Source organism: Cucurbita pepo, chromosome LG10, assembly GCF_002806865.2.
Source record: "Cucurbita pepo subsp. pepo cultivar mu-cu-16 chromosome LG10, ASM280686v2, whole genome shotgun sequence".
NCBI lineage: Eukaryota > Viridiplantae > Streptophyta > Magnoliopsida > Cucurbitales > Cucurbitaceae > Cucurbita > Cucurbita pepo.
In genome coordinates this window covers 8,878,287-8,900,817 of record NC_036647.1, presented here as the reverse complement: position 1 = coordinate 8,900,817, position 22,531 = coordinate 8,878,287, and the positions used below count along the sequence as shown (strand labels likewise).

General features: G+C 35.4%; 1 protein-coding gene across 1 annotated transcript in view; it reads right to left on the bottom strand.

Annotated features, from left to right (window-relative positions):
* LOC111803608 (ABC transporter A family member 1) overlaps positions 1–22,202 on the bottom strand; it is a 60,116-nt gene extending 37,914 nt beyond the window's left edge. Inside the window, exons 1-11 of the mRNA XM_023688099.1 lie at positions 22,000–22,202; positions 21,527–21,606; positions 20,758–20,926; positions 18,783–18,865; positions 15,156–15,378; positions 12,282–12,511; positions 12,098–12,158; positions 11,849–11,935; positions 6,946–7,178; positions 6,733–6,847; positions 6,553–6,642 (exon numbers count right to left, since the gene is read on the bottom strand). Of these exons, the coding sequence (XP_023543867.1) occupies positions 6,553–6,642; positions 6,733–6,847; positions 6,946–7,178; positions 11,849–11,935; positions 12,098–12,158; positions 12,282–12,511; positions 15,156–15,378; positions 18,783–18,865; positions 20,758–20,926; positions 21,527–21,606; positions 22,000–22,086 (1,458 nt within the window). The 5' untranslated portion in view covers positions 22,087–22,202. The remainder of the gene's footprint in view (positions 1–6,552; positions 6,643–6,732; positions 6,848–6,945; positions 7,179–11,848; positions 11,936–12,097; positions 12,159–12,281; positions 12,512–15,155; positions 15,379–18,782; positions 18,866–20,757; positions 20,927–21,526; positions 21,607–21,999) is intronic.
* Between the last annotated feature and the right edge of the window lie 329 nt (positions 22,203–22,531).

Genomic DNA, 22,531 nt, shown 5'->3' with positions numbered 1-22,531 from the left:
ATATTCGTTTAGCAAGTAGAAGTCGTGGAAAATGAGGATTCGCAGCTTCCATGGTGGTCGTGGTAACAGGGGGAGATGGAGAAATGATGGACAAAGGCAATTCAATGAGCAAAGTAACATAAGGACCATTGCAGAAGGTATAGGCACATAGAAGGTATAGGCACATAAAAGCTGATTGTTGGTATAAATATCAACAAATGAATTTTGCAGCAGAAAATGAAGAAGAATAAAAAGAAAAGCTTTTTATGGCGTGTATTGATATTAAAAAAAAAAAAAAAAAAAAAAAAAAAAAAAAAAAAAAAAAAAAAAAAAAAAAAAAAAAAAAAAAANGAGATGCAAAGAATTAAGGTGCAACTTGGAAATACAAAAGAGATGCAAGTTGAGGGGAAAGGCAAAGTGAAAGTCGAAACCAGTCATGGTAAGATAAAACTATTAGATAACGTTCAATTTTTATCTGATTTAGGCTACAATTTATTGAGTGTTGGACAATTGATGACCTGAAGATATTCCGTTCTATTTGATGACAACACATGTGTCATTACAAATAAGAAATCATACCATAAAGTTCAAATTGTCACGACTTTAAATAAGATGTTTCCACTAGATGTGTCCAACATGGAGGATTTTGCTCTTGCTGCTAGCACAAAAGATGACTCGACATTATGGCATCTTAGATATGGGCATCTTCATATAAAGAGCCTGAAAATACTCAAGGATAAAGGTATGGTTTTCGGATTACCAAGAATTGATTCAATCATATGAAGGGCCTGAAAATACTCACGGATAAAGGTATGGTTTTCGGATCACCAAGAATTGATTCAATTAGTTTATGTCAAGGATGCATTTATGACAAGCAAACTAGGAAGTCCTGGAAAAGCTAAAAGAGCCTCACATTGTCTAGAACTAATGCATGCTGATTTATATGGATCAATGCAAACTAAGTCCTTGGGTGGGAGTATATATTTTTTACTATTTATTGCATGTTGATTTATGTGGGTCAATGCAAACTAGGTCCTTGGGTGGGAGTATATATTGATTATTTATTGATGACTATAGTAGCATGAGTTGGGTTTACTTCCTACCACATAAGTCAGAAACTTTTCAGAAGTTCTAGAATTTTAAAGCTATGGTAGAGAACCAAAGTGCTGCCACATTAAAGTTCTTCACACAGATAGAGGTGACGAGTTCATATCTAAATAGTTCAATCTGTTTTGTGAAGAAAAGGGTATCCAAAGGGAGTTAACAGCTCCATACACTATACACTTCAGAGAAAAATGGAATCGCTGAACGAAAAAATCAAACTATTGTGGAGATGGCAAGAAGTATGTTACAAGCAATGAGACTTTCAAACCAATTTTGGGCAGAAGCTGTAGCAACATCTGTCTATCTATTAAATCTCTCACCAACAAAGGTTGTTGTGAATCGAACTCCTTATGAAGCATGGCATAGAAGGAAACCATTTGTAAGTCGATTACGAGCCTTTGGTTGTGTTACTTATGCTTTGAAACATCCTCAAATTCATCAAACGTTGGGGATGAAAAATCTAAAAAATGCATTTTCATTGGCTATTGTACTCAATCAAAGACATAAATAAATTATACAAGTCTCTTAGTAAATAGATTTCAATTAGAAGGGATGCAATATTTGATGAAAATGTGAGTTGGGATTGGAGTAAAGAACCGGAGCAGCAAGATATTACAGTTGAAGTTTCTCCAGATAAAGAGACAAGGATCAACTCCAGTGCATCTCCTAGAGGCTAGTGCCTCCACTGCATTACAAAATTTGTCAAATTCATCATCTTCAGCATCACTAAACAGTAACTCTTCTCTTGAATAATTTTCAGATGAGACACCTCCAAAGAAGTATAAATCTTTAGCTGACATATATGCATCATGTCAATTTGCTCTTACTGTTTCAGACCTTATGGGTTATGAAGAAGCAGCTGAAAAAGAAGAGGGAAAGAAAGCCATGGAAGAAAGCCATGCATTCCATTGAGAAAAATGGAACATGGGAGATGTTGACTTACCAAACGAAAAGTTCTATGGAGATTTACATAGGAGATGCAGTCCATTGTGGTGGCTTGTTTATCAATAAGTCAACATTTCTTAATCAAGATTTACAAGAAGAGGTCTATGTAACATAACCAAAGGAATTCATAAAGAAAAACAAAGAAACAAAGGTATACAAGCTGAGAAAGGTATTATATGGATTAAGGCAGACATACTTATTAAGACTTTGTCAAAAGAAAAGTTTGCTACTTCGATTACTCCTCTGGCATCTGCAACTTTGAATCAAGGGGAGTGTTGAAATATGATTTAAAGTATTCAAAGTTTGACCAAGATTTTAGAAAGTTGTTAGTAATTTTGAATTTATTTATAGTTAATTATTTAGTAGAATTTCCCTAATTTACTATTTCTTGTTAGTGTACAAGCCTATAAATATTAGAATTTTGCAACTCTTTATGCATGGAGTGAGAAAACAATAATAAAGCATTTGCAGATTTGTAGCTTTGATCTATTTTATCTTTTGCTATCTCTTTCAATATTCCTTTCCCAACAGTTATTACAAGACCACGTCCACGACCTCTTTTTTTTCTGTTATGGCTACCACATTCGCTCAAACTGAAAAAGAAGAGTCATCTGCATCTTTCTTTTTTGTTCGTGCGAGCCACTCCCCATGTATTTCTCTTCCTCTTTGTCTTCATAGTCACAAAGTTTCTCCTCATGGACCTTAAGACGTCCAACAACCTCTTCAACAGACATGTTCTTGAGGTCGTCGTACTGCTCAATAGAGGTAACAATCTGCATGAATCTTGGGAGAACTGCTCGAAGGAACTTCTTGACGACGGAGATCTCCTCCACCACATCGCCTAATGAATGAATGTCGTTGACGATCGTCGTCAACTTCATGGCAAAGTCGTCTATTGACTCACCGTTCTTCATGCATATAGCCTCGAACTCATTCTTCAAGGACTGCACCTTTACTTCCTTGACACGTCCCACACCCACATGCATTATTTGCAGCGTCTCCTACGCTGCCTTTGTCGAGTCCTTCTCTACCAACATGAGAAGGACGTCGTTCGAGACTACTTGGTAGATGGCGGCAAGAGTCATCCTGTCTTTATGCTCCTCAACGTCATCATGCTCGACTGCGTCCCACACGCCTTGTGCCTGTAAGTTAACAGGCATCTTTATCGACCATGCTGCGTAGTTACTCTTCATGAGTAACGGGTACTGGATCGTTACACTCCCCTCCCTTTCGCTCCTTATCGTTGTCAAATTACCTCCGACTTGTGGTGACAGCATTTGTTTTGACATCCTAGCTCTAATACCAAGTGTTGGAAATTGCCCACGATTGAAGTATGTCGAAACAAATAACGAAAGCGAAAGAACAACTTGAGAAGAGAGAGTTTTTTAATAGAGGAACCTTAAGCATGTATGCTTTATAAGAACAACTTGAGAAGAGAGAGTTTTTTAATAGAGGAACCTTAAGGATGTATGCTTTATTAATTCTCTTCTTTTTGTTGCTATAAATAACATACATCTCATGAGTTATAGTGGAGATTGCACAACCGATCTCCTAGACTTCCTTCTCAAATTCCTAAACTTTCTCCTGAGATTAAGCAACTACTAACAAATCTTCCTAATCGATCCCCTAAACTTTCAAATCAACAACTATTAAATCTTTCTAATCGATCTCCTAAATTTTCAAATCAATAACTACTAAATCTTCCTAATCGATCTCTTACACTTCCAAATCAATAACTACTAAATAATTATCCTAAAATTACTCAAAGTTAAGCTTATTAACTCATTATTAACTCATGGGCTAAAGAGAGTGGAGAAGTGGAGAAGAAGCAATGATTAGAATTAAGCTTAGGCTAGAAAGGACAGCGGCTGAAAACAGAAAACATAGGGAAGGGAGGAGAGAAAACGGAGGGAAGGAATCATCAAAGCATGGAGCTTAAATTATAGCTAAAAAAAATGAGTTTAATAATAAGATTAAAAAAAAAATAGTAAAGAGATATTGAGCTTTTATGAATCCTTAAATTCGAAAAACTGGAACTTGAGGTAAATTCCGATTGGATTAAACTTGAATCACATCAGGAAAGGGGATCAAAAGTTGGTTCGAGAAGTCCTTCAACGAAGAAGAGCTGTGTGCAGCTGTTAAGAATCTCCAGATTCAGATGACTTTTCTATTCAGAATTTTTCAGTAAATTCTGAAATTGTTGAAAGAAATTATGATGGAGGTCTTATATAAATTCTTTGAAAATGATTGCATCAGAAACGCTTCATGTATTTAATTCAGAGGAGGGAAGGATGTAAAGGATTCCAGACTTATTATCTAGGAATTATCTAGGAAAAAAGTGTGTTTAAGAATCTGCCTACGGTGCTATACAAGAGATTGAAGCAAGTTGTATACTCTACCATATCTTCTCGTCAAAATTCTTTTCTTCAAGGTAGACACGTAAGTTAAAGTGGATTATTTCACTTAAGCCTTAATATTGATTTATGGTCTGAGAACCCCTAGAATCTTTAAGGTAAAAGTCTGTTAGGCTAGGAGGATGCTGCTTATTTATAACTTAGTCAACGGTTACATAGTAAAGTTATATTTGGTAAATGACATATAAAGTAAATNTACTAACAAATCTTCCTAATCGATCCCCTAAACTTTCAAATCAACAACTATTAAATCTTTCTAATCGATCTCCTAAATTTTCAAATCAATAACTACTAAATCTTCCTAATCGATCTCTTACACTTCCAAATCAATAACTACTAAATAATTATCCTAAAATTACTCAAAGTTAAGCTTATTAACTCATTATTAACTCATGGGCTAAAGAGAGTGGAGAAGTGGAGAAGAAGCAATGATTAGAATTAAGCTTAGGCTAGAAAGGACAGCGGCTGAAAACAGAAAACATAGGGAAGGGAGGAGAGAAAACGGAGGGAAGGAATCATCAAAGCATGGAGCTTAAATTATAGCTAAAAAAAATGAGTTTAATAATAAGATTAAAAAAAAAATAGTAAAGAGATATTGAGCTTTTATGAATCCTTAAATTCGAAAAACTGGAACTTGAGGTAAATTCCGATTGGATTAAACTTGAATCACATCAGGAAAGGGGATCAAAAGTTGGTTCGAGAAGTCCTTCAACGAAGAAGAGCTGTGTGCAGCTGTTAAGAATCTCCAGATTCAGATGACTTTTCTATTCAGAATTTTTCAGTAAATTCTGAAATTGTTGAAAGAAATTATGATGGAGGTCTTATATAAATTCTTTGAAAATGATTGCATCAGAAACGCTTCATGTATTTAATTCAGAGGAGGGAAGGATGTAAAGGATTCCAGACTTATTATCTAGGAATTATCTAGGAAAAAAGTGTGTTTAAGAATCTGCCTACGGTGCTATACAAGAGATTGAAGCAAGTTGTATACTCTACCATATCTTCTCGTCAAAATTCTTTTCTTCAAGGTAGACACGTAAGTTAAAGTGGATTATTTCACTTAAGCCTTAATATTGATTTATGGTCTGAGAACCCCTAGAATCTTTAAGGTAAAAGTCTGTTAGGCTAGGAGGATGCTGCTTATTTATAACTTAGTCAACGGTTACATAGTAAAGTTATATTTGGTAAATGACATATAAAGTAAATGACATAAATAGTAAATAGCTATGTATAGTAAAAAGCTATATATGGTAGATAGTTATATATAGTAGATGGTTATATCTAAGCTAAACCATATATATATCCTCGAGGCCTCCTACTGTACATACTTGAAGTCATCAATATAATATATATAGTAAGCTAAACTATGTACATATCAGCTAAACCATATATATATCCTCTCAGGCCTCAGGCCTCCTACTGTACATACTTGAAGTCATCAATATAATATATATAGTAAGCTAAACTATGTACATATCCTCTCCGACGTACTTTCTGTACTCTCTGTATTCTCTCCTACTGTACATACTTGAAGTCATCAATATAAATCCTTTAGCCAGAGTTCTCCTTGCATTTTCTCTATCCTATTTTTTGTGTTCATCTAGATCGAGTGTGTGCGTTGTTGTGAGATCCTAACAACGTCTCATATGGGAAGAAGGAAGATCACAATCAAAAGGTGTGTTTTTTCTACAATTTTAGTAATAGTTCTTCTTTTCATGGACATTTGTGCAGGAAATCATGTTAAGATTTACGTGTATGGTCCAGGTTGAGTGGGGTGGTCAGTTTTGGAGGACTTCCAGTAAATTTTGGTGGGTTTATTTTGTTTATAATGTGTTACTGTCTTCAAATTTTCCGTTTAATCAACGAAGATTCTGTTAGGTATATATGGACTAAAGAATAATAAACCTCTAGATCTTAGATATTTACACCAATACACGTGAAAATACACTTTTTGGTCCCTAGTTTTCAAACTTAACATTTACATCATCGATATTTCAGAACTTAGTTCACAAAACTGATCTTTTTATGTATAAGATTAAAAAAAATCTTGAAGCAATATTTATGAGTTCAAAGATTCCCTTTAAAATGACATTTGAGTTGAAAGTCATACCTTATCCATGTAAAGACCAATTACAAAGTACAGCAGCGAGTCAAAGAACATCATTAAAAGACACACCAAAAAGTTTACTCCAGAGGATGCCTATCCAAACCAAGCAGCCAATATTTAGTTCCCTCCCAAAAAAGATCTTACAGATTATTGTTAAAAGCACAGCGAATTGTTAAACATTACCCTCCACATGTTGCTCCATCTAAGTCCAACACGAGCACGTTCGTAATCTGCAAAGTTAATGGACCCTAAAGCAAAAGCCGTTGGTGAAAGCAATGAAGCAGTTGCCTTCACTATCCTGAAGTAGAGTGAAAACTTAGACCATACATCAATTCAGAAATTGAAATTGTTAACTAAATAAAACAAAATATGATTCCTCGTGGCAAAGATACTTACACCGACACAGTTTCATCATTTACGGTATAGTATGGAAAATAGGCACCTAAAAAAGAAAGTGTTCCCACTGCCACAGCAGTTTTTGCTCGTTTGAAGAATGTAGAGATCAAAAATGAAAACATGATTGCACTTAATCCAAATGAGAAGAAGTAGATGAAGACCACCGTCTTATCACTGTACTTGAAAAGGTTATGCATCGTGCACAAAGTGATAACTCCAGCAGATATTGCAAACTGTAAAAGACATCAGATCAAGCCAAATCAAAACCACTGGATCCCACCCCAAAGAGCAAAGAGAGAACTATTAAAAAAAAAAAGCTTGTAGAGAATTTAGATAACAAGCTTAGATGAAAAAATTAGAACTCTATTTAGAATGGTAAGCAGTTCAATACATGAGAACCGGCTTTCTTGTTGATATTATATGAGAAACTGGCTCTCATTGGTAGTATGACAAGCTGGTTGTATTGGTAGTTTTAATTTCCATGGTCCGGAAAGGAGCAATTTTATGTAGAAGACATAGACTTTTTGTTTTTTTAACAAAATACGGAACTTTTCATTAAGGAAATGAAAATAGACTAATGCTCAAGGACACAAACTCCAAAAGGAATAAAACAGAAAGCAAAAGCAAAAGCAAAAAAGAAAAAAAAAAAAATGACAGCAGCACAACAAAACGAGCAATTAATGTTGAAGTACTTAAAAAGGAGAAATAAATACATTCCAGCTTCGGCAAATATCCTGTATTGAAAAACCAGCAAACAGCTTTGAGAAAGAACACCAAAAGGACGAGTTTAGGCAAGCTGATTCAAATCTGACGTGACAAGAAAGAGATGAACTTTGAAAAATTCTACGTTCCTCTCTGACTGTAATTCTGAAAAGAGTTTTAACCACATTAACCCGAAGAATAATCGTCTTCGGAACCATCAAAAGGCCTATGAGAACTTGTTAGAGATATAATATTTAGAGTATATATTATTTATGGAATATATCTTAGATATTATATCTTAATATTCTTTCTTTAATTAGTTTATATTTTCCTTATTGGTAGGTATTAGTTGCTAGCTTGTATCCTACTTAAAGCTTATAAATATCAATGAGAACACACCTTCCATTCCAATTCTATTTCTATTTCTCATTCTTGACATGGTATCAGAGCACTAATCTTGATATTCTTAAATATCAAAACTTCCTCTTGAGTTAGGGTTTGGTATCAGAGCCAGAGCCAAATCCTAACTCAATTAGTGAAGCCTTTACAGCCGCGGTTCATCCATCGTGATAAGTCCAATCAAAGGCAGTCTATTTTTTCACTACTGGGAAGACAAAAGTGTTACTGACCTACACTCTCTTCTCAAAGACAACTTGGGTGTTATTGACCTACACTCATAAAGACAACTTGGTGTCATTATCCAACTTGTCTTTACGAGTGTAGGTCAATAACACTCAAGTTTTCTTTACGAGTGTAGTCAATAGCACCCAAGTTGTCTTTACGAGTGTAGGTCAATTACATCCAATATCAAGAATACGTTATAAGCATCTTCAAATTTCTCACCAAGCTCAAAGGTGGCATATTCAAGATGTTCATATTTTCTTTCACAACCTCTCTAGTGATCCAAAGCACCGATCTTAGTGTTTTTATCGAACTTCAAAACTTCGGATGTTTATTTAACACATCCTTATTATATTCATCACTTTTATCAGTCAGGATATTCACTTGTTCCAATCAAATTAAATGGAACAAATTACCAATCCTGGAGTGCATTATTTATGCATAAATCAAGAAGCAGCTCTTCAAGTTCTGAGATACATCAAATGCCGTCTATTTTTAGTTTTGCATCTTTCTTGGAAATTCAATAATTTCTTGAAAGTCTAAAAATGCAAACCAATCAAAGACGGTCTATTTTTTCACTACTGGGAAGACAAAAGTGTTATTGACCTACACTCTTTTCTCAAAGACAACTTGGGTGTTATTGACCTACACTCGTAAAGACAACTTGGGTGTTATTGACTACACTCGTAAAGACAACTTGGGTGTTATTGACCTACACTCGTAAAGACAAGTTGGATGTGATTAACATACACTCTCCAACTTGAGGGGGAGTGTTAGAGATATAATATTTAGAGTATATATTATTTATGGAATATATCTTAGATATTATATCTTAATACTCTTTCTTTATGATTTGATTTATAGTATATTTTATTTTATTCTCCATATTTAATTAGTTTATATTTTCCTTATTGGTAGGCATTAGTTACTAGCTTGTATCCTATTTAAAGCTTATGAATATCAATGAGAACACACCTTCCATTCCAATTCTATTTCTATTTCTCATTCTTAACAGAATTTAGAGAGGTGTTATTCTTCATAATATTAGAGAAAACCCATTGGACATTAAATATCGCAAAAATCTTGAACCAACAAAATCAAGCATAAGAACAATCAAAGAAAATATGGTTGAGAGATTCCCCCAATGCAAAACATAAAGAAAAAACTGATGGCAAAAGACTCTGATTGGGACAATTCCTCTGCAAAACTTCAGAAGAACAGAAATTGATGGCAAATGAGAATATTAGTTTTCTTTTGACTTTTAGATTTCCAAAGAGCTGCAAATAATGATCTATTCAAAGAGGTTGATGATGCCAAAGATTTATCAATCCAATTGAAGATTTGGACTTTAAGTACGTTATTCCGCTTTCTTCATCCCATCTCCTTTGGTTTGAGGAGTCCATAGTTGAGTTTTTACAAATTCCTGATCGTTTGCTATTCTCTAAGCATGACAGGGATGAGTTTGGTACAACCAAATACATAGATAACGGTACTCTTCAATGTGAGTTATTGATTGATTGTGTGATCAATTACCAGTGAAAGAAAGGTGATTAGTGTGCCCGTTGGTTTCCTCAAGAGATGACGGCTAACTATTCGGGATATATTGAAGGACACTATCAGGATATTTGAAGACTCAGGTTGGATGGTTCGGTCCTTCAACCTAGGCCTAAGGTTCAACCTTTGCCAAGCACATCTGAATCTAGTTTAAGCCCTTCTAAGTCTTATGCGGATATTGACAAAGCCAATATGATATAACAAGAACCTCCAGTATCATCCATGAAAAATTATGTCTCTTTCTTCATCCTAGGTAAGAAAGGAACATGAAGTAGTAAGTACGAAAGTTTGTGAATTTTAGAACGTCCGTGAAATTTTATTTATAATCAGATTGTTTTCTCATATCAAGGGGGCTCCTGGTGTAGACAAGGGAGATTTTTTTAGACTGAATAGAAAATGATGCTTCATTGAGGTGAAGGCTACTTAAATAGGCTGAAATACTGGTTTACCAAAGTGGGTAATGGTAAAACTTAACTAAACAGCCACTTAACGAAGGCTGTAAAAACTAAACAATCTTAGCTAAAAACTGACAATGGTTAGATAGAAAAGACCTCTTCTTGGTTTTAACAAAATCTTTAAACAAGAAAATACAAGAACGTCGAGAACTAACCAGAACTACCCAAGAATAATAAAAGATGTCCTGCACCGGCTCTTGAGGAACATTTCAATGTCAAATTTCAAGTGAACCCCATGATGGATGACAAAGTTGTGCTCAAACTGGAAAATGGGAGACACCCTTTGGTTCTTGAGCCAGTTGGAAGGTGGAAGCTAATAGGTCATTTTCACTTGAAGCTCAAAAAACCATAGTATTCCAGATTACATCAAAGGTTATGGTGGTTGGATTTTGTTGGATTTCCTTTTATATTTTGTCATAGTGATTGTGCATTAGGTATGTATTCCTTATTTATATCTTACAGCCTAGTTAAGTTGGCTGCTTGGTTAGAAATTGTTTTATAGCATGGTTAGGTTTCGTTTCACAGCCTATAAAGTGGCTATCTAGTAATCTTGAAGGCATCTTTTTTCATTCTAATAATAAATTGTGTCGAAGGATATTTGTGTTATCCCATAATAAATAAGGTAGCTAACCTTCCTAATCTATCTGGTTGATTTATTTAAATCTAGGTAACTAGTATCAAGGGGTTATTATTTAGATTTATCTTAACTAGAAATTTATTTAGAGTTATCGTAACTAGAAATTTATTTAGATTTATCATATCTTGTTACCTATTGTTACTTATTATCTAAGGATTTATTTAGATTACCTAGTATCTAGGGATTGATTTAGATTTAGTTAGCATCTCCCTATAAAATGGAAATGTAATTCTCTGGGAAAAAAAAAAAGTAACTATCGGAAGAAAAAAAGAAAAACACCCCGCTAATTTAAACATGCAACAAATTGCCTATTTGATACATCATTACAAACTTACAATAATAAAGTACCAAACCCCACTTAAGAAGTCTGCCTAAATTAGTATAATCATTAAAGAAATGTTAAAATAAGCTCCCCAATTTAGTCATATTCACAAAAAGGAACACTGCTGTGCTAACAATGAAACTGTCAGAATTGACCCTGCCAATAAAGATGGAGAGCTTAGGGAGGAGGGCATAGCATGTAGAACAACTCTTTAAGGCCTCTTCACAAAGGATTACCATCAAGAAAAATATGATTTGGTTACAGAAATGTAAGTTAAAACAGCTTGATATAAGTAGATGAGAGCTGTAATATTTTTCACATACTGGTATTAGTAAGGAGAAGGAAGAATTTAATCACAGATACAGACTAGGGCATAGATACTGTCAATATTTCTAGGATTATACTTGAATTTCTTGCCTCTTTTCAGTCTATCCTTTTTAAGGATTACTACGAGGAGGCTCCCAGCTCAATTAATTGGGACGATATCCCTCTAAAGAAGAGCTTTATCATGACCAACTATTTGCTCGCACTTTAAGCATGCAGATGCAACAGCACAAAAAATTTATCTCATGGCTTATACACAAGTAAAGTGAAGAACACGTTAGAGATTACCTGAACGGCATATGAAATAAACCAAGAAAGATGGAATATCCCGTCTTTCAGACCCATCATGTAGAGGCCTTCTTTGATCTTCTCTTCCTATAATATCATTAGAGGGTTGAGTTGGCAACAACTATTGAACAACAAAAACATGCATAAAAATAGAATAAGTACAGATATCTGTTCGGATCAAGGTGAATAATATAATTTTTCTACATGAAACAGAGAATATTATCATGCTAAACAGCACCATTATCGAACCTTCTCAAATGCATAATAGCTGATAAGGCGAGAAATTGGGTAAAGAAATCCCAACAGATACCTGCTCAATAAAAGGAAGTTTACTAAGCGTATCGAGACAAAATCTAATCTGATAATGTGTGCATAATGGTCTCAAAAGAAATTAAATAATTTAGAAAACAAAGATAATCAGGATTCTACTTACAACACACCCATCACTTTCTTTACAATTGACTGGAATTCATCGTCGACATACTCCCGAGTTGGAAAAGGGGCAATTCGTATTTTTGAAGGACTAAATTGTGTCCATGGCAAGTTCAGCAAGGAAGGTCTGCTAGAGGAGTTTGATGAAGTATTGTTCCTACTTACATGGAGAATATTAGTTTCCATTTCCTGGGAAGCAAAGATTATGAATGAATCCATGACTTGCTGAAGCTGCAAAAATTAAGTTGCATCAGTCATTCTGGTAAATTATAAGAAATTAAGAAGGAAAAAAAGTCAATACTTCTAAGATAACCTATACTCATGAAGTGCATACAGTTCAAGTTACTTTATCTTTTACTTTTATTAGTTTATGGAGAGTGAGCTGTTTTTTGTTTAAGTAGGGTAAAGAACAATAACAAATCAATACATACAAATTCATAGAACGATAACAAATTGTAGAAGACCTGTAAATAACAACAGAATAGTCATAACTGTATCTTAACTGCGTCTTATAACATCTTAGGCTCCTTCTCTTCCTCGTCTCTCTCCAGCCAACTATGGCTTAGTGTCTAGACACTTGTGACTGGGGTCTCCTACCCTAATGGTAGGAAAGATAGACCCAGTCAAAATAGAAAATATGTCGTTTATGTGTGATTTTGATAAAATTAAGAAGGGAAGATTCAAAAAAATCACCAAATCACAAGTAAAGAGAGAATTTGCGATTTCAGTTTAAGAGACTGTCATCATCTGGTTTGTAGATACCTTGGAAGACTTATTGCTTTCCCTCAAGAGCAAAAGTGTTTTCGAAAAATGTATTGCAATGGTGAGTTTATTTGGAATGTGAAAAACATCGAACAAAAAGAGGTCACTTTCTAGAAATCACAAAAGTCCTGAACTCGGGAGGAAAGACCAATGTAGTAGTTCCATCAAGAGATGAGTCTCCAGGCTGGGAGATGTTCGCGAACATGCTTACAGATTTCATCAATACAAGGAAACACATAGAAGCATGTGTTGGAAGAGAAGGGCACAGGATTCTTATGTGGATATGCTAAAAAAGAAACCCAATTGACTGCTCAGTGTAATCGCTCCAAGTCCCTTGCAATCCACGAAGGAGATGGGTGCGAAAAATTAAGAAGTGAAAAAACTGAATTTGTGAGATCCCACATCAGTTGGGGAGGAGAATGAAACACCCTTTATAAGGGTGTGGAAACCTTTCCTAGCAGACGCGTTTTAAAAACCTTGAGGGTAAGTCCGAAAGAGAAAGCCCAAATAGGACAATATCTGCTAGTGGTGGGCTTGGGTCGTTAAAAACAGTATCAGAGCCAGACACCGGACGAGCAAGGAGGCTATTCCCCGAAGGGGGGTAGACACGAGGTGGTGTGCCAGCAAGGACGCTGGGCCCCGAAAGGGGGTGGATTTGGTGGTGCCACATCGATTGGAGAAAGGAACGAGTGCCAGCGAGGACGCTGGGCCCTAAAGAGGGGTGGATTGTGAGATCCCATGTCGGTTGCGGAGGAGAACGAAACACCCTTTATAAGGGTGTGGAAACCTTACCCTAGCAGATGCGTTTTAAAAACCTTGAGGGTAAGCCCGAAAGGGAAAGCCCAAAGAGGACAATATCTGCTAGCGGTAGGCTTGGGCAGTTACAGAATTGATTGAAACTCTAATAATAAAAAGAAACTAATGTGGTGGTGTGCCAGCAAGAACGCTGGGCCCCGAAGGGGGTGAATTTGGTGGGGGTCCCACATCGATTAGAGAAAGAAACGAGAGCCAGCGAGGACGCTGAGCCCTAAAGGGGTGGATTGTGAGATCCCATGTCGGTTGGGGAGGAGAACGAAACACCATTATAAGGGAGTGGAACCTTTCCCTAGCAAACGCATTTTAAAGACCTTGAGGGTAAGCTCGAAAGAGAAAGCCCAAAGAGGACAATATCTGCTAGCAGTGGGCTTGGACCATTACAGAATTGGGCCGTTACAGAATTGATTGAAACTCTAATAATAAAAAGAAACTAATGCTCAAGGATACGAACTCCAAAAGAAGTGAAAAAGAAAGCAATAAAAGGCAAAAAAAGAAAATATGATCCAGAGATTCCCCCGCCAAAAAAGAAACCTTAATTCAATTAATGACCAATGCTTGCAGTCTCAGCCCCAATTTCTATAACAAGGCCGTGGGGATTCAATTATGTTTCCAAATAGTCCTCCTATTGTCAAAGAGGTACCTATAGAAACCATTGAGACACCTTATAGTGATTCGCTTGGGCGTTTGAGTCTTCTAAGTCCCTAGGCATTAAAGAGGTGAAGAGTTTACTGAAATTTATCATTTGTCACATACTCAAAGAAAAGTGCATCATTCTTTTTTAGGAGAGAGAAACTAAAAGAGGAAAGCTCCCCCCTAGTGATATCATGGCCATGCTTTCGTGAGGAAAGGAAAATATATATATATATATATATATATATATATATATATATATATATATATATATATATATATTTTTGGAACAAAAGAAAAGAAATAGAATTATTAAGGTAGACCAGAAGCTAAGGCTTCAATTAAGCTGAACAATCTGTCTTCACTTCTTTGTAGATTTTCTCAGTAAGCAGGTATCAGAACAACCTCCCGATTTCAATTGTTGAAGACCAGAAAATAATATTATTTAACTTACACTTGTCTTCTTTTAGTAGGATCGCTTGCCTACTTCTCCTTGTACATATTATAAACGAAATTAATTTCTTATAAAGATACGGTTTCTATCCAAATAGTTTTAAGAAGGAAAAAGGCTACACACTATATTCAACAGGATAGCACCATTATTATTGAAGTAAGCAGCATATTAACTGAGAAATGAAGAAGTAAAAAGGGATCCACGGAACCATACAGTTAAAAATCCACTGAAGCTATACTGCATTGTTGGTATATTAGTTGCACCCAGCTCCAAGTCATTGAGATACGGACCATTCATGTCCATGATGGATCTAACATTAGGAAATCCTGAGAAAGCCCAAGTATGATTGAGACGAATGCTATAATCAAATAACTCCGGACCTTGCTCATGGAATACTACGGCTCCTTTAATTTTGGGATTTGAACAGTTCAAGGTCCTGAATAAAGAATGAAATGGTTCATTGTAAACGCCAATATAACAACACTAATATAAGCGCTATAACAATCATATTTTATAAGGTACGCAACCCTTAAAGGCAGCCTTGTATCCAGCATCATTTATATATCAAATGGTTGCCAATGAAAAATGCTTACTACAGAATTATGCATGGGAATCACCTCCAACAAGGGAACACATTTCAAACAGCCCAAACTATCTTACTACCAAAATCAAAATCAAATAAAGATACAAAAGTAAGTAATAGGATCAAAATGACTATGTCAGCATTGAAAACTTATATTTATGGATACATTGATGGAAAGAAATTAGAATTTCTAGATGAGACGCTATTTAAGTTTACCTATCTTTTCTTTTATTTATTTTTTTTTTTTTTTTTTTTTTTTTTTTTTTTTTTTTTTTTTTTTTTTTTTTTTTTTNAATGGGATACATAAGGATATGTCCTTTGGAGTATTAAATACAAAAAAACACCTTCATTGAGTAACTCGCTTATAGGCTATAATTAGAAAAATGAGGACACAACTTACTCCAATTAATAGTTAAAAGAGATGTGGAGTCAATAAAATAACTGATATCATGATTTTTATCATGAAGATTCGAGCGTTGCGCTCCAACCAATGGATCCAAAAGAAAGCACAAACATGACAAAGCCAAAGGATTCTATTTCCTTTGTGAAAGGATGACCCATAAGCAAAAGAAAGAAAAGAGATAGGATGCCACCCGGTCCTGGGAACTCCTGTCACATAGGCTCATAAAAAAAACTCCAAAACTGTGAAGTGAAAATGCAGCTACAAAATAGGTTGATCGGAATTTTTTGCATGGGATTAACACATAGGGCAGCAGCTAGGAGATAGGCAAAGCCAAGGAAATCTCCATGGAGTTTGTTGAAAGTACTATTCTTAGAGTCACTGAGCTCCATAGGAAGAATTTCTGAGGAGAGAGACATGGACAGAGACTTTGTAGTAATTAACCTGTCTTTTGCTAATGTCCACCACCATACATCCTCTCTGTCAGAGGCATAAAAAGCTGTCCTTTTCTAATACCCAGCACCATATACGCTGTTTTTTTACTGTCTCCCTTCCTCTTCACCATCATTGGGGATGCCTTAGTCATACGGTCCATTTTTGTATTGAAAAATGAATTCTGAATGGTTCTTAAGTAGGGAACTCCTTGCTGGAAGTCTCACTTACAGAACGTTGATGATACCATTTTTTTTTTTTTTTTTGCCCCGATGATGCGCCTATCCTTGGAAAATGGAATGGGGGATACATTGATATTAATTTTGAAGGGAACAGGGCGTCATCCAAATTTAGTCAAAACTTCTCTGATTGGCGTTAATGTGAGTATAAGTTCTCTGATTGGCTATGATGTCAGGGTTTCTTTGGGTGTGTTGGCTTGAAAGGCTTTTTTGAAGATAAATTTTCTGATTTTATTTCTTTTTGTGGGAACTTTCAGTAATAGTTAATTCTTTTGTAATTATCCAATTGCATAGATTCACAACAACTGGTTAAGCTCCTTGAGAGGAGGTTCTCTCTTCCCCTAAGAAAACCCTAGCTAATTGGATTTAAGAAAACCCTAGCTAATCAGATTTAAGAACCCTCATGGATATGCAAACACCTAAATCACAAAGGCTAAAGCCCCCCAAATCAAAATGATTTTATCCCAAATGATTGTAACGCTTGGGAACAACCTTTATGAAGAACAAGACCTTTAGACCTAAATATCCAAAAACCCCAAAATGATAAAAAAAAAAAAAAAAAAAAAAATTACCTCAAGGAAAAGTAAGATTTGGATTACCTTATTGATCAAATATCTCAAGGCAAGAAAACTTGTTTGGGATTCGAATCACTCCACAAGCAAGATCGAACATATTATGCTTAAATAATTCTAAGCATGAAACCTAAACTATATAGAATTGCAACGAAACTTAGTCATTGACTAAAAGAAAACACAAATGTTTTTTTACTACATTCGTAGTTTACAAACACAACATGGATGGCTTTATATAGCCTTAAAATGAAACCTTGACCTTCCATGAGGCATTTCAAAAGTTGTTGACTATAATGAGCCATTATGTAAATGTAATATCTTAAAGCCCTTGTTGCATAAATGAAGCTCGATTCTTCTCAGTGTAACATTAAATTGCAACTTGAGTTCAAATTTAATCAAACTTAACTTCACTTAATGTAACTTGACTTTATCTTATGGTAATTTTAACAACATTCTTCAAAACTTCCTTAAAGTTCAGATGGTGTGATTGAGATGTCCTAGTTTATATCACTTTTTCTCCCCTGATTTTGTATAATGCATATATGTCTTTTATAGCAAAAACTATTCTGTACTGCAGAGCATTAGCTCTTAAAGAAAACACTATAACCACTTAGCTATCGTGAATGCATTGTCAATCTCAAGTTATCTATTCCCAAAACTCCAAGATCCATCCACCTCAACACCACCTCCCACCTAATCAAATGAGGTCCTCTGACTCATCAAACACCTTTCCATAAGAAAGTTCATCGTTTTTCATTATTATGAACATAACTGGGGAACCTAAACAAAACTAATTGTAGTAGTTTAGAACCTTGGGACTCCAAAAGGTTATTTCGAAAAATGAGCCAAGGACTACAAATCTTAATGAAGAAAGCAAGAAAAGAGGGATTTTTATTTAAAGCACCAAATGCTATGGAGCTTTCAAAGTTTCAAATCTTTTGACTAACCAAGCTTCATGGTGTCAGTATGTCTCATAAGCTTCCCCCAATATCCAATTCCGTATCAGGGTTAGAAACAATCTTCTCAATAAAATTGACATCCCATCAATTTTGGTATTTGTTCACAACAACAATTACTTTCTGGATATCTTATCTAATATTCATTAGAAAACGATCCATATACTCTTAGTTACTGCACACATAAGCTAACTAATCACGCTTAACTAAAACATCCATTGTTGAGTGAAATTACTAGATCTGTATCAACAAGCAGCAAGCCTTTGATAATACCCACATTGACAACGTACCTGCCTAAACCATTAGGACCTTTTGATTTAGCCAACTCAAGTTCCACAAGATTTGATGCCCGATAAACATCCTTAAAAAGTACCAATGCACCAGCTAAATTTCTTCTCGAGACAGAATCTCTTCCACAACTAAGCTAATGAATATTTAAAGGGCCAGGAACTTTAACCTCAAGTTCTGTTGGCATGGGTTCAATTGCTTGAAAACTAATTTTTTTTAATGAATTGCAAAAAGTAGAACCGTAAAATTAATTTGAAAGATGTCTTGTCCATATAAGAAATCACAAGTGCCTCATTTTACTTGTACTTTTCTTTTTAATAATGAAAATTTTAGTTTCCTATCAAATACATGTAAAGATTTAAATACTTACTCAACAACATTGCAGTTTCCATACAGATCAGAACGAATGTAGCTTTCTAGCTCTTCTTCGTCTTTGTAAACTTTAGTGACTACCTGCCAGCACAATGTGGTATACATTAGCAAAGAGAGGTTTACAATGTGGTATGTATTAGCTCTAACATCTAGAATTTTAAGAAAATAAATAAAAGATTTTTTCAAAAAAAAGAAAAAAAAAAGAAGGAAAGCAGAATGGCACGCACGCAAGTTGGAGAAGACCGTACAGTCAACGGTTAGTTTCTCAACCTTCTCTTTAACGAATTTGAAGCTAGCCATTGTCATCAGTTTTATTGTTTTGACTTAATTTAGGGCATAGTGAGGAATTTTGGAGAAATTTGGAATATCCTCGAAGACCCGAAACAAACTCGGGAAGTCTACAATCAAGTAAGTAACCATATGGAGCAAGTTTTTAAGAAATACTTGTAGGAGTCGATTAGGATTGAGGTCAATGATTGAGTATTATGTTTAGGAGCCCAGTTTGACCTAGTCTCATGAGAATTGTGCTTAGATCATGTGAATAGTTTACCACTTAATTATATTTACCGTCATACAGCTTTTGCATGCATGATCTGATAGATAATTGGACTTAATAGAGGTTGGATTATTATCACTTAATAAGCATGATGAGCATGTTGTATGTCTTTATTCATTGTTATGCATTGATTTAGAGTCTGGATAGGCCGTTATTGCCCAGTATGAGTTGGACTATCGATATGTACCGTAGAGTGCTAGTTATGTTTCCGTAGACTATGAGTTACTGGTTCGCGTATTTTGGTCCTAGCACCTAGTCATGAGTTCCATAGCCTCCTTGGGTTGACCAGTTACCTTGTAAGAACGGATAAGATGCAATCCTTATTCGTGAACTAACCAACAGAGGTTAGGGTCTACTTGTTATACATGACTTAGTTGTCAGTCATAGAGGATTTCAGGAGTCAAAGAGGGTATACTACTGAAATACTTATGGTGGTGCCTAGTGGGGGGAGCCATGGACTTTTTACTGTTCTAGCCTGAGTGACGTAGTGACAGGTAGTTTTACTGTTCTAACCCATTGAGGGTACATGAGCAGATAGTTTATTGTCCCAGCCTAAAAAGGGGATAATGACATGTAGTTTTACTGTTCTAACCCGATGAGAGTACATGAGCAGGTAATTTACTGTTCCAGCCTGAAAAAATGGCATAATGCCAGGTAATTTACTGATCTTAGGAACATGTAGACGTTGCTCGGTGCCACAGTCATGCTCGTCTAGAGCATGTTGCTCGTGGCCGCATGCCCATGCCACGTCAAACCATTTATGTAATTTCATATTGTCTTGCCTTACTATTGTATTTTCTGTTTGTACGACTACTCGGCGAAATCATGTCTAGGTCTGCCATATCTGAATCGCCTCAAAATGAACTATAAGGGGGTGTGACTAGTTGTCAACTCCTCCCCCTGATTTTGTATGATCATTCGGCGAAATCACGTCTAAGCCTGTTAGACTTGAATCGCCACAAAATGCACTATAGGGGGATGTGACTAGTTGTCAAATTCTCCTTACCCGAAAAGTTATGAACTTCTTGGTATGTGACTAGTTAGTCAATATTTAATTCATTGGTATGAACTTCTTGGAAGAAGCCTTTTTTCATCCCACATTTATTCCAGTTTTTAGGAGCATTAATGGTTAGTCCAAAATTTCTTCCATTTTCAAGACAACAATAATTTCAGATTTGTTTGGTCTCTAGGTAGTCCATTCCTCAAGTATGTTTGGTTTTCATTGACGTGCATAAACAAAAAGATTGTGATTGTTTCTAAGTTCTTGATTTTGTATTTTCTTTCTTATATTCTATTTCTTCTATTCTCACTCCATTCGAGAGATTGTAACCTTCGAACATTTCTTTTTTTCTTTTCACTATATCAATAAAAATTTGTTACTTGTTAAAAAAAGTTCAAGGTAAGCAATGATATGTACCTCTACAAGAGGAAATTTTATTGACATCATACGTAGCATCATCTTTGTCTCAACTGTATCTGGTGCAAAAGCCAAATATTCTTCATTTTTCTTCAGCGACTGCAGGACTTCCTGGAAACTCGGGGATATACCTTTGCCAACTTCTACAAACATCCCTTTCCGTATATGCCTGACACCAAAAGAAAAATGGAAAAAAAGAATTATGTCTTTGAAACAAAACGGGAGTGCATATACAAACATGCGCAAATCGTTGGAGCCAATCCGTTCGCTGACAACTCCTTTGCTCCACCAATTAAAGAAATTTAACGGAAAACCAACTATAGGAATGCACATATTCAAGCCTGTATATGCATGTAGAATTGAAAAGAAAAAACTCCCGCAGCTGCTTAAGCATATGCATAAAAAATCCTCCTTTTATCCAAAATAAAATAAAACTGCAACAAATATCAACTTCTCCTCTTCTTTCAACTCCATTCAAAAACTCTCTATTGATAATTGAAAATTTACAGCCTGAAAAATTATCAACTTAGGAGTATCACATAAAAAGAGAGCATCACGAAACTAAATACAGAGAAACCTTGATATCTACGCTTATTTACACACTGAGGATAGCCGTAAAAACATTTTGAAAGGGAAGCACGAAATTCGGAAAAACAAAAAGCACGATCGACGAACATATACTGCGATACAGAACTCAAGCGAACAAAACAAATACCACAAAATAACAGACCACTCATAAGCCAGAGAGATGCCATTTTTAGAAACTCACGGTTGCGGAGGATGGACTGTGTTATCAACTTGCGTCCTTACAGCTATCAGCAACAACATCACCACAGTCGGAAGTAAAATCTGCCAGAAACAGAAACAACATACATTCAATCTTCCATTCCAGAACAGAACAGAACAGAAATAGAACAAACAGTAACAGAAATGAAAAAAAAAAATGATCATCAAAAAAACACAAGACTAAAAGAATTTCCACCGCGTAAAGTAGAACAACAATGAAAAAAAAACACACCGCCGCTAATATCGCATATCCTTGTACACTCAACAGCAATAAGAAACAATAAATTCTCCAGAAATTCGACGATACAGCGGCGGATACATGAATGAGATCCACAGTAAACTATAAAACCCTAGCGTATAGATTGAGATGAAAACAAACAGGAATGTAAAGCGACAGCAAAAGTAAAAAGATGAATAGAGAAAAAATAAAAAAATAAATAAATAAATAAATAAAACCTCCGCGGAGGTGATGAAAGGATGGCGAATTTTGAGAAGCCAGTTCTTGCGGAGCATAGCCTTGAGCTGCCTCCATGCAGTCGCCATCGCGGGAGGATCAAAGGAGGGAGTGAGCGTCTCAGGGAAGACGAAAATGCAGAATCAGAGACATGAGAAGAAAAGGAGGAGGAAAATGAAGGCAGTTGGCGTTGTGGAGTCAACAAGTTCACAATTTTCTTTTTTTCTTTTTTTTTTTTTTTGGTAAATGTAATTTTGCATATGCTTCATTATTCGTTAGTAAGTACAATAAACACCTTTTGTGAGTATGAAGGGACGAGAATAGACCATCAATAATGCACCAATATCATTCTTATTTTTAGTTTGAAATTTCTCTACCAATCTCATCATTAAATTTATATTCGATAGGAACGATATGAACATCGTACAGTCGTATTCAAATGACTCGAGAATTTGACCAATTCGGACTACTAAACTCAACTTTTTTTTTTTTTTTGTCTCACGAGACATTTTTTCATTGTATCAACACAACCAA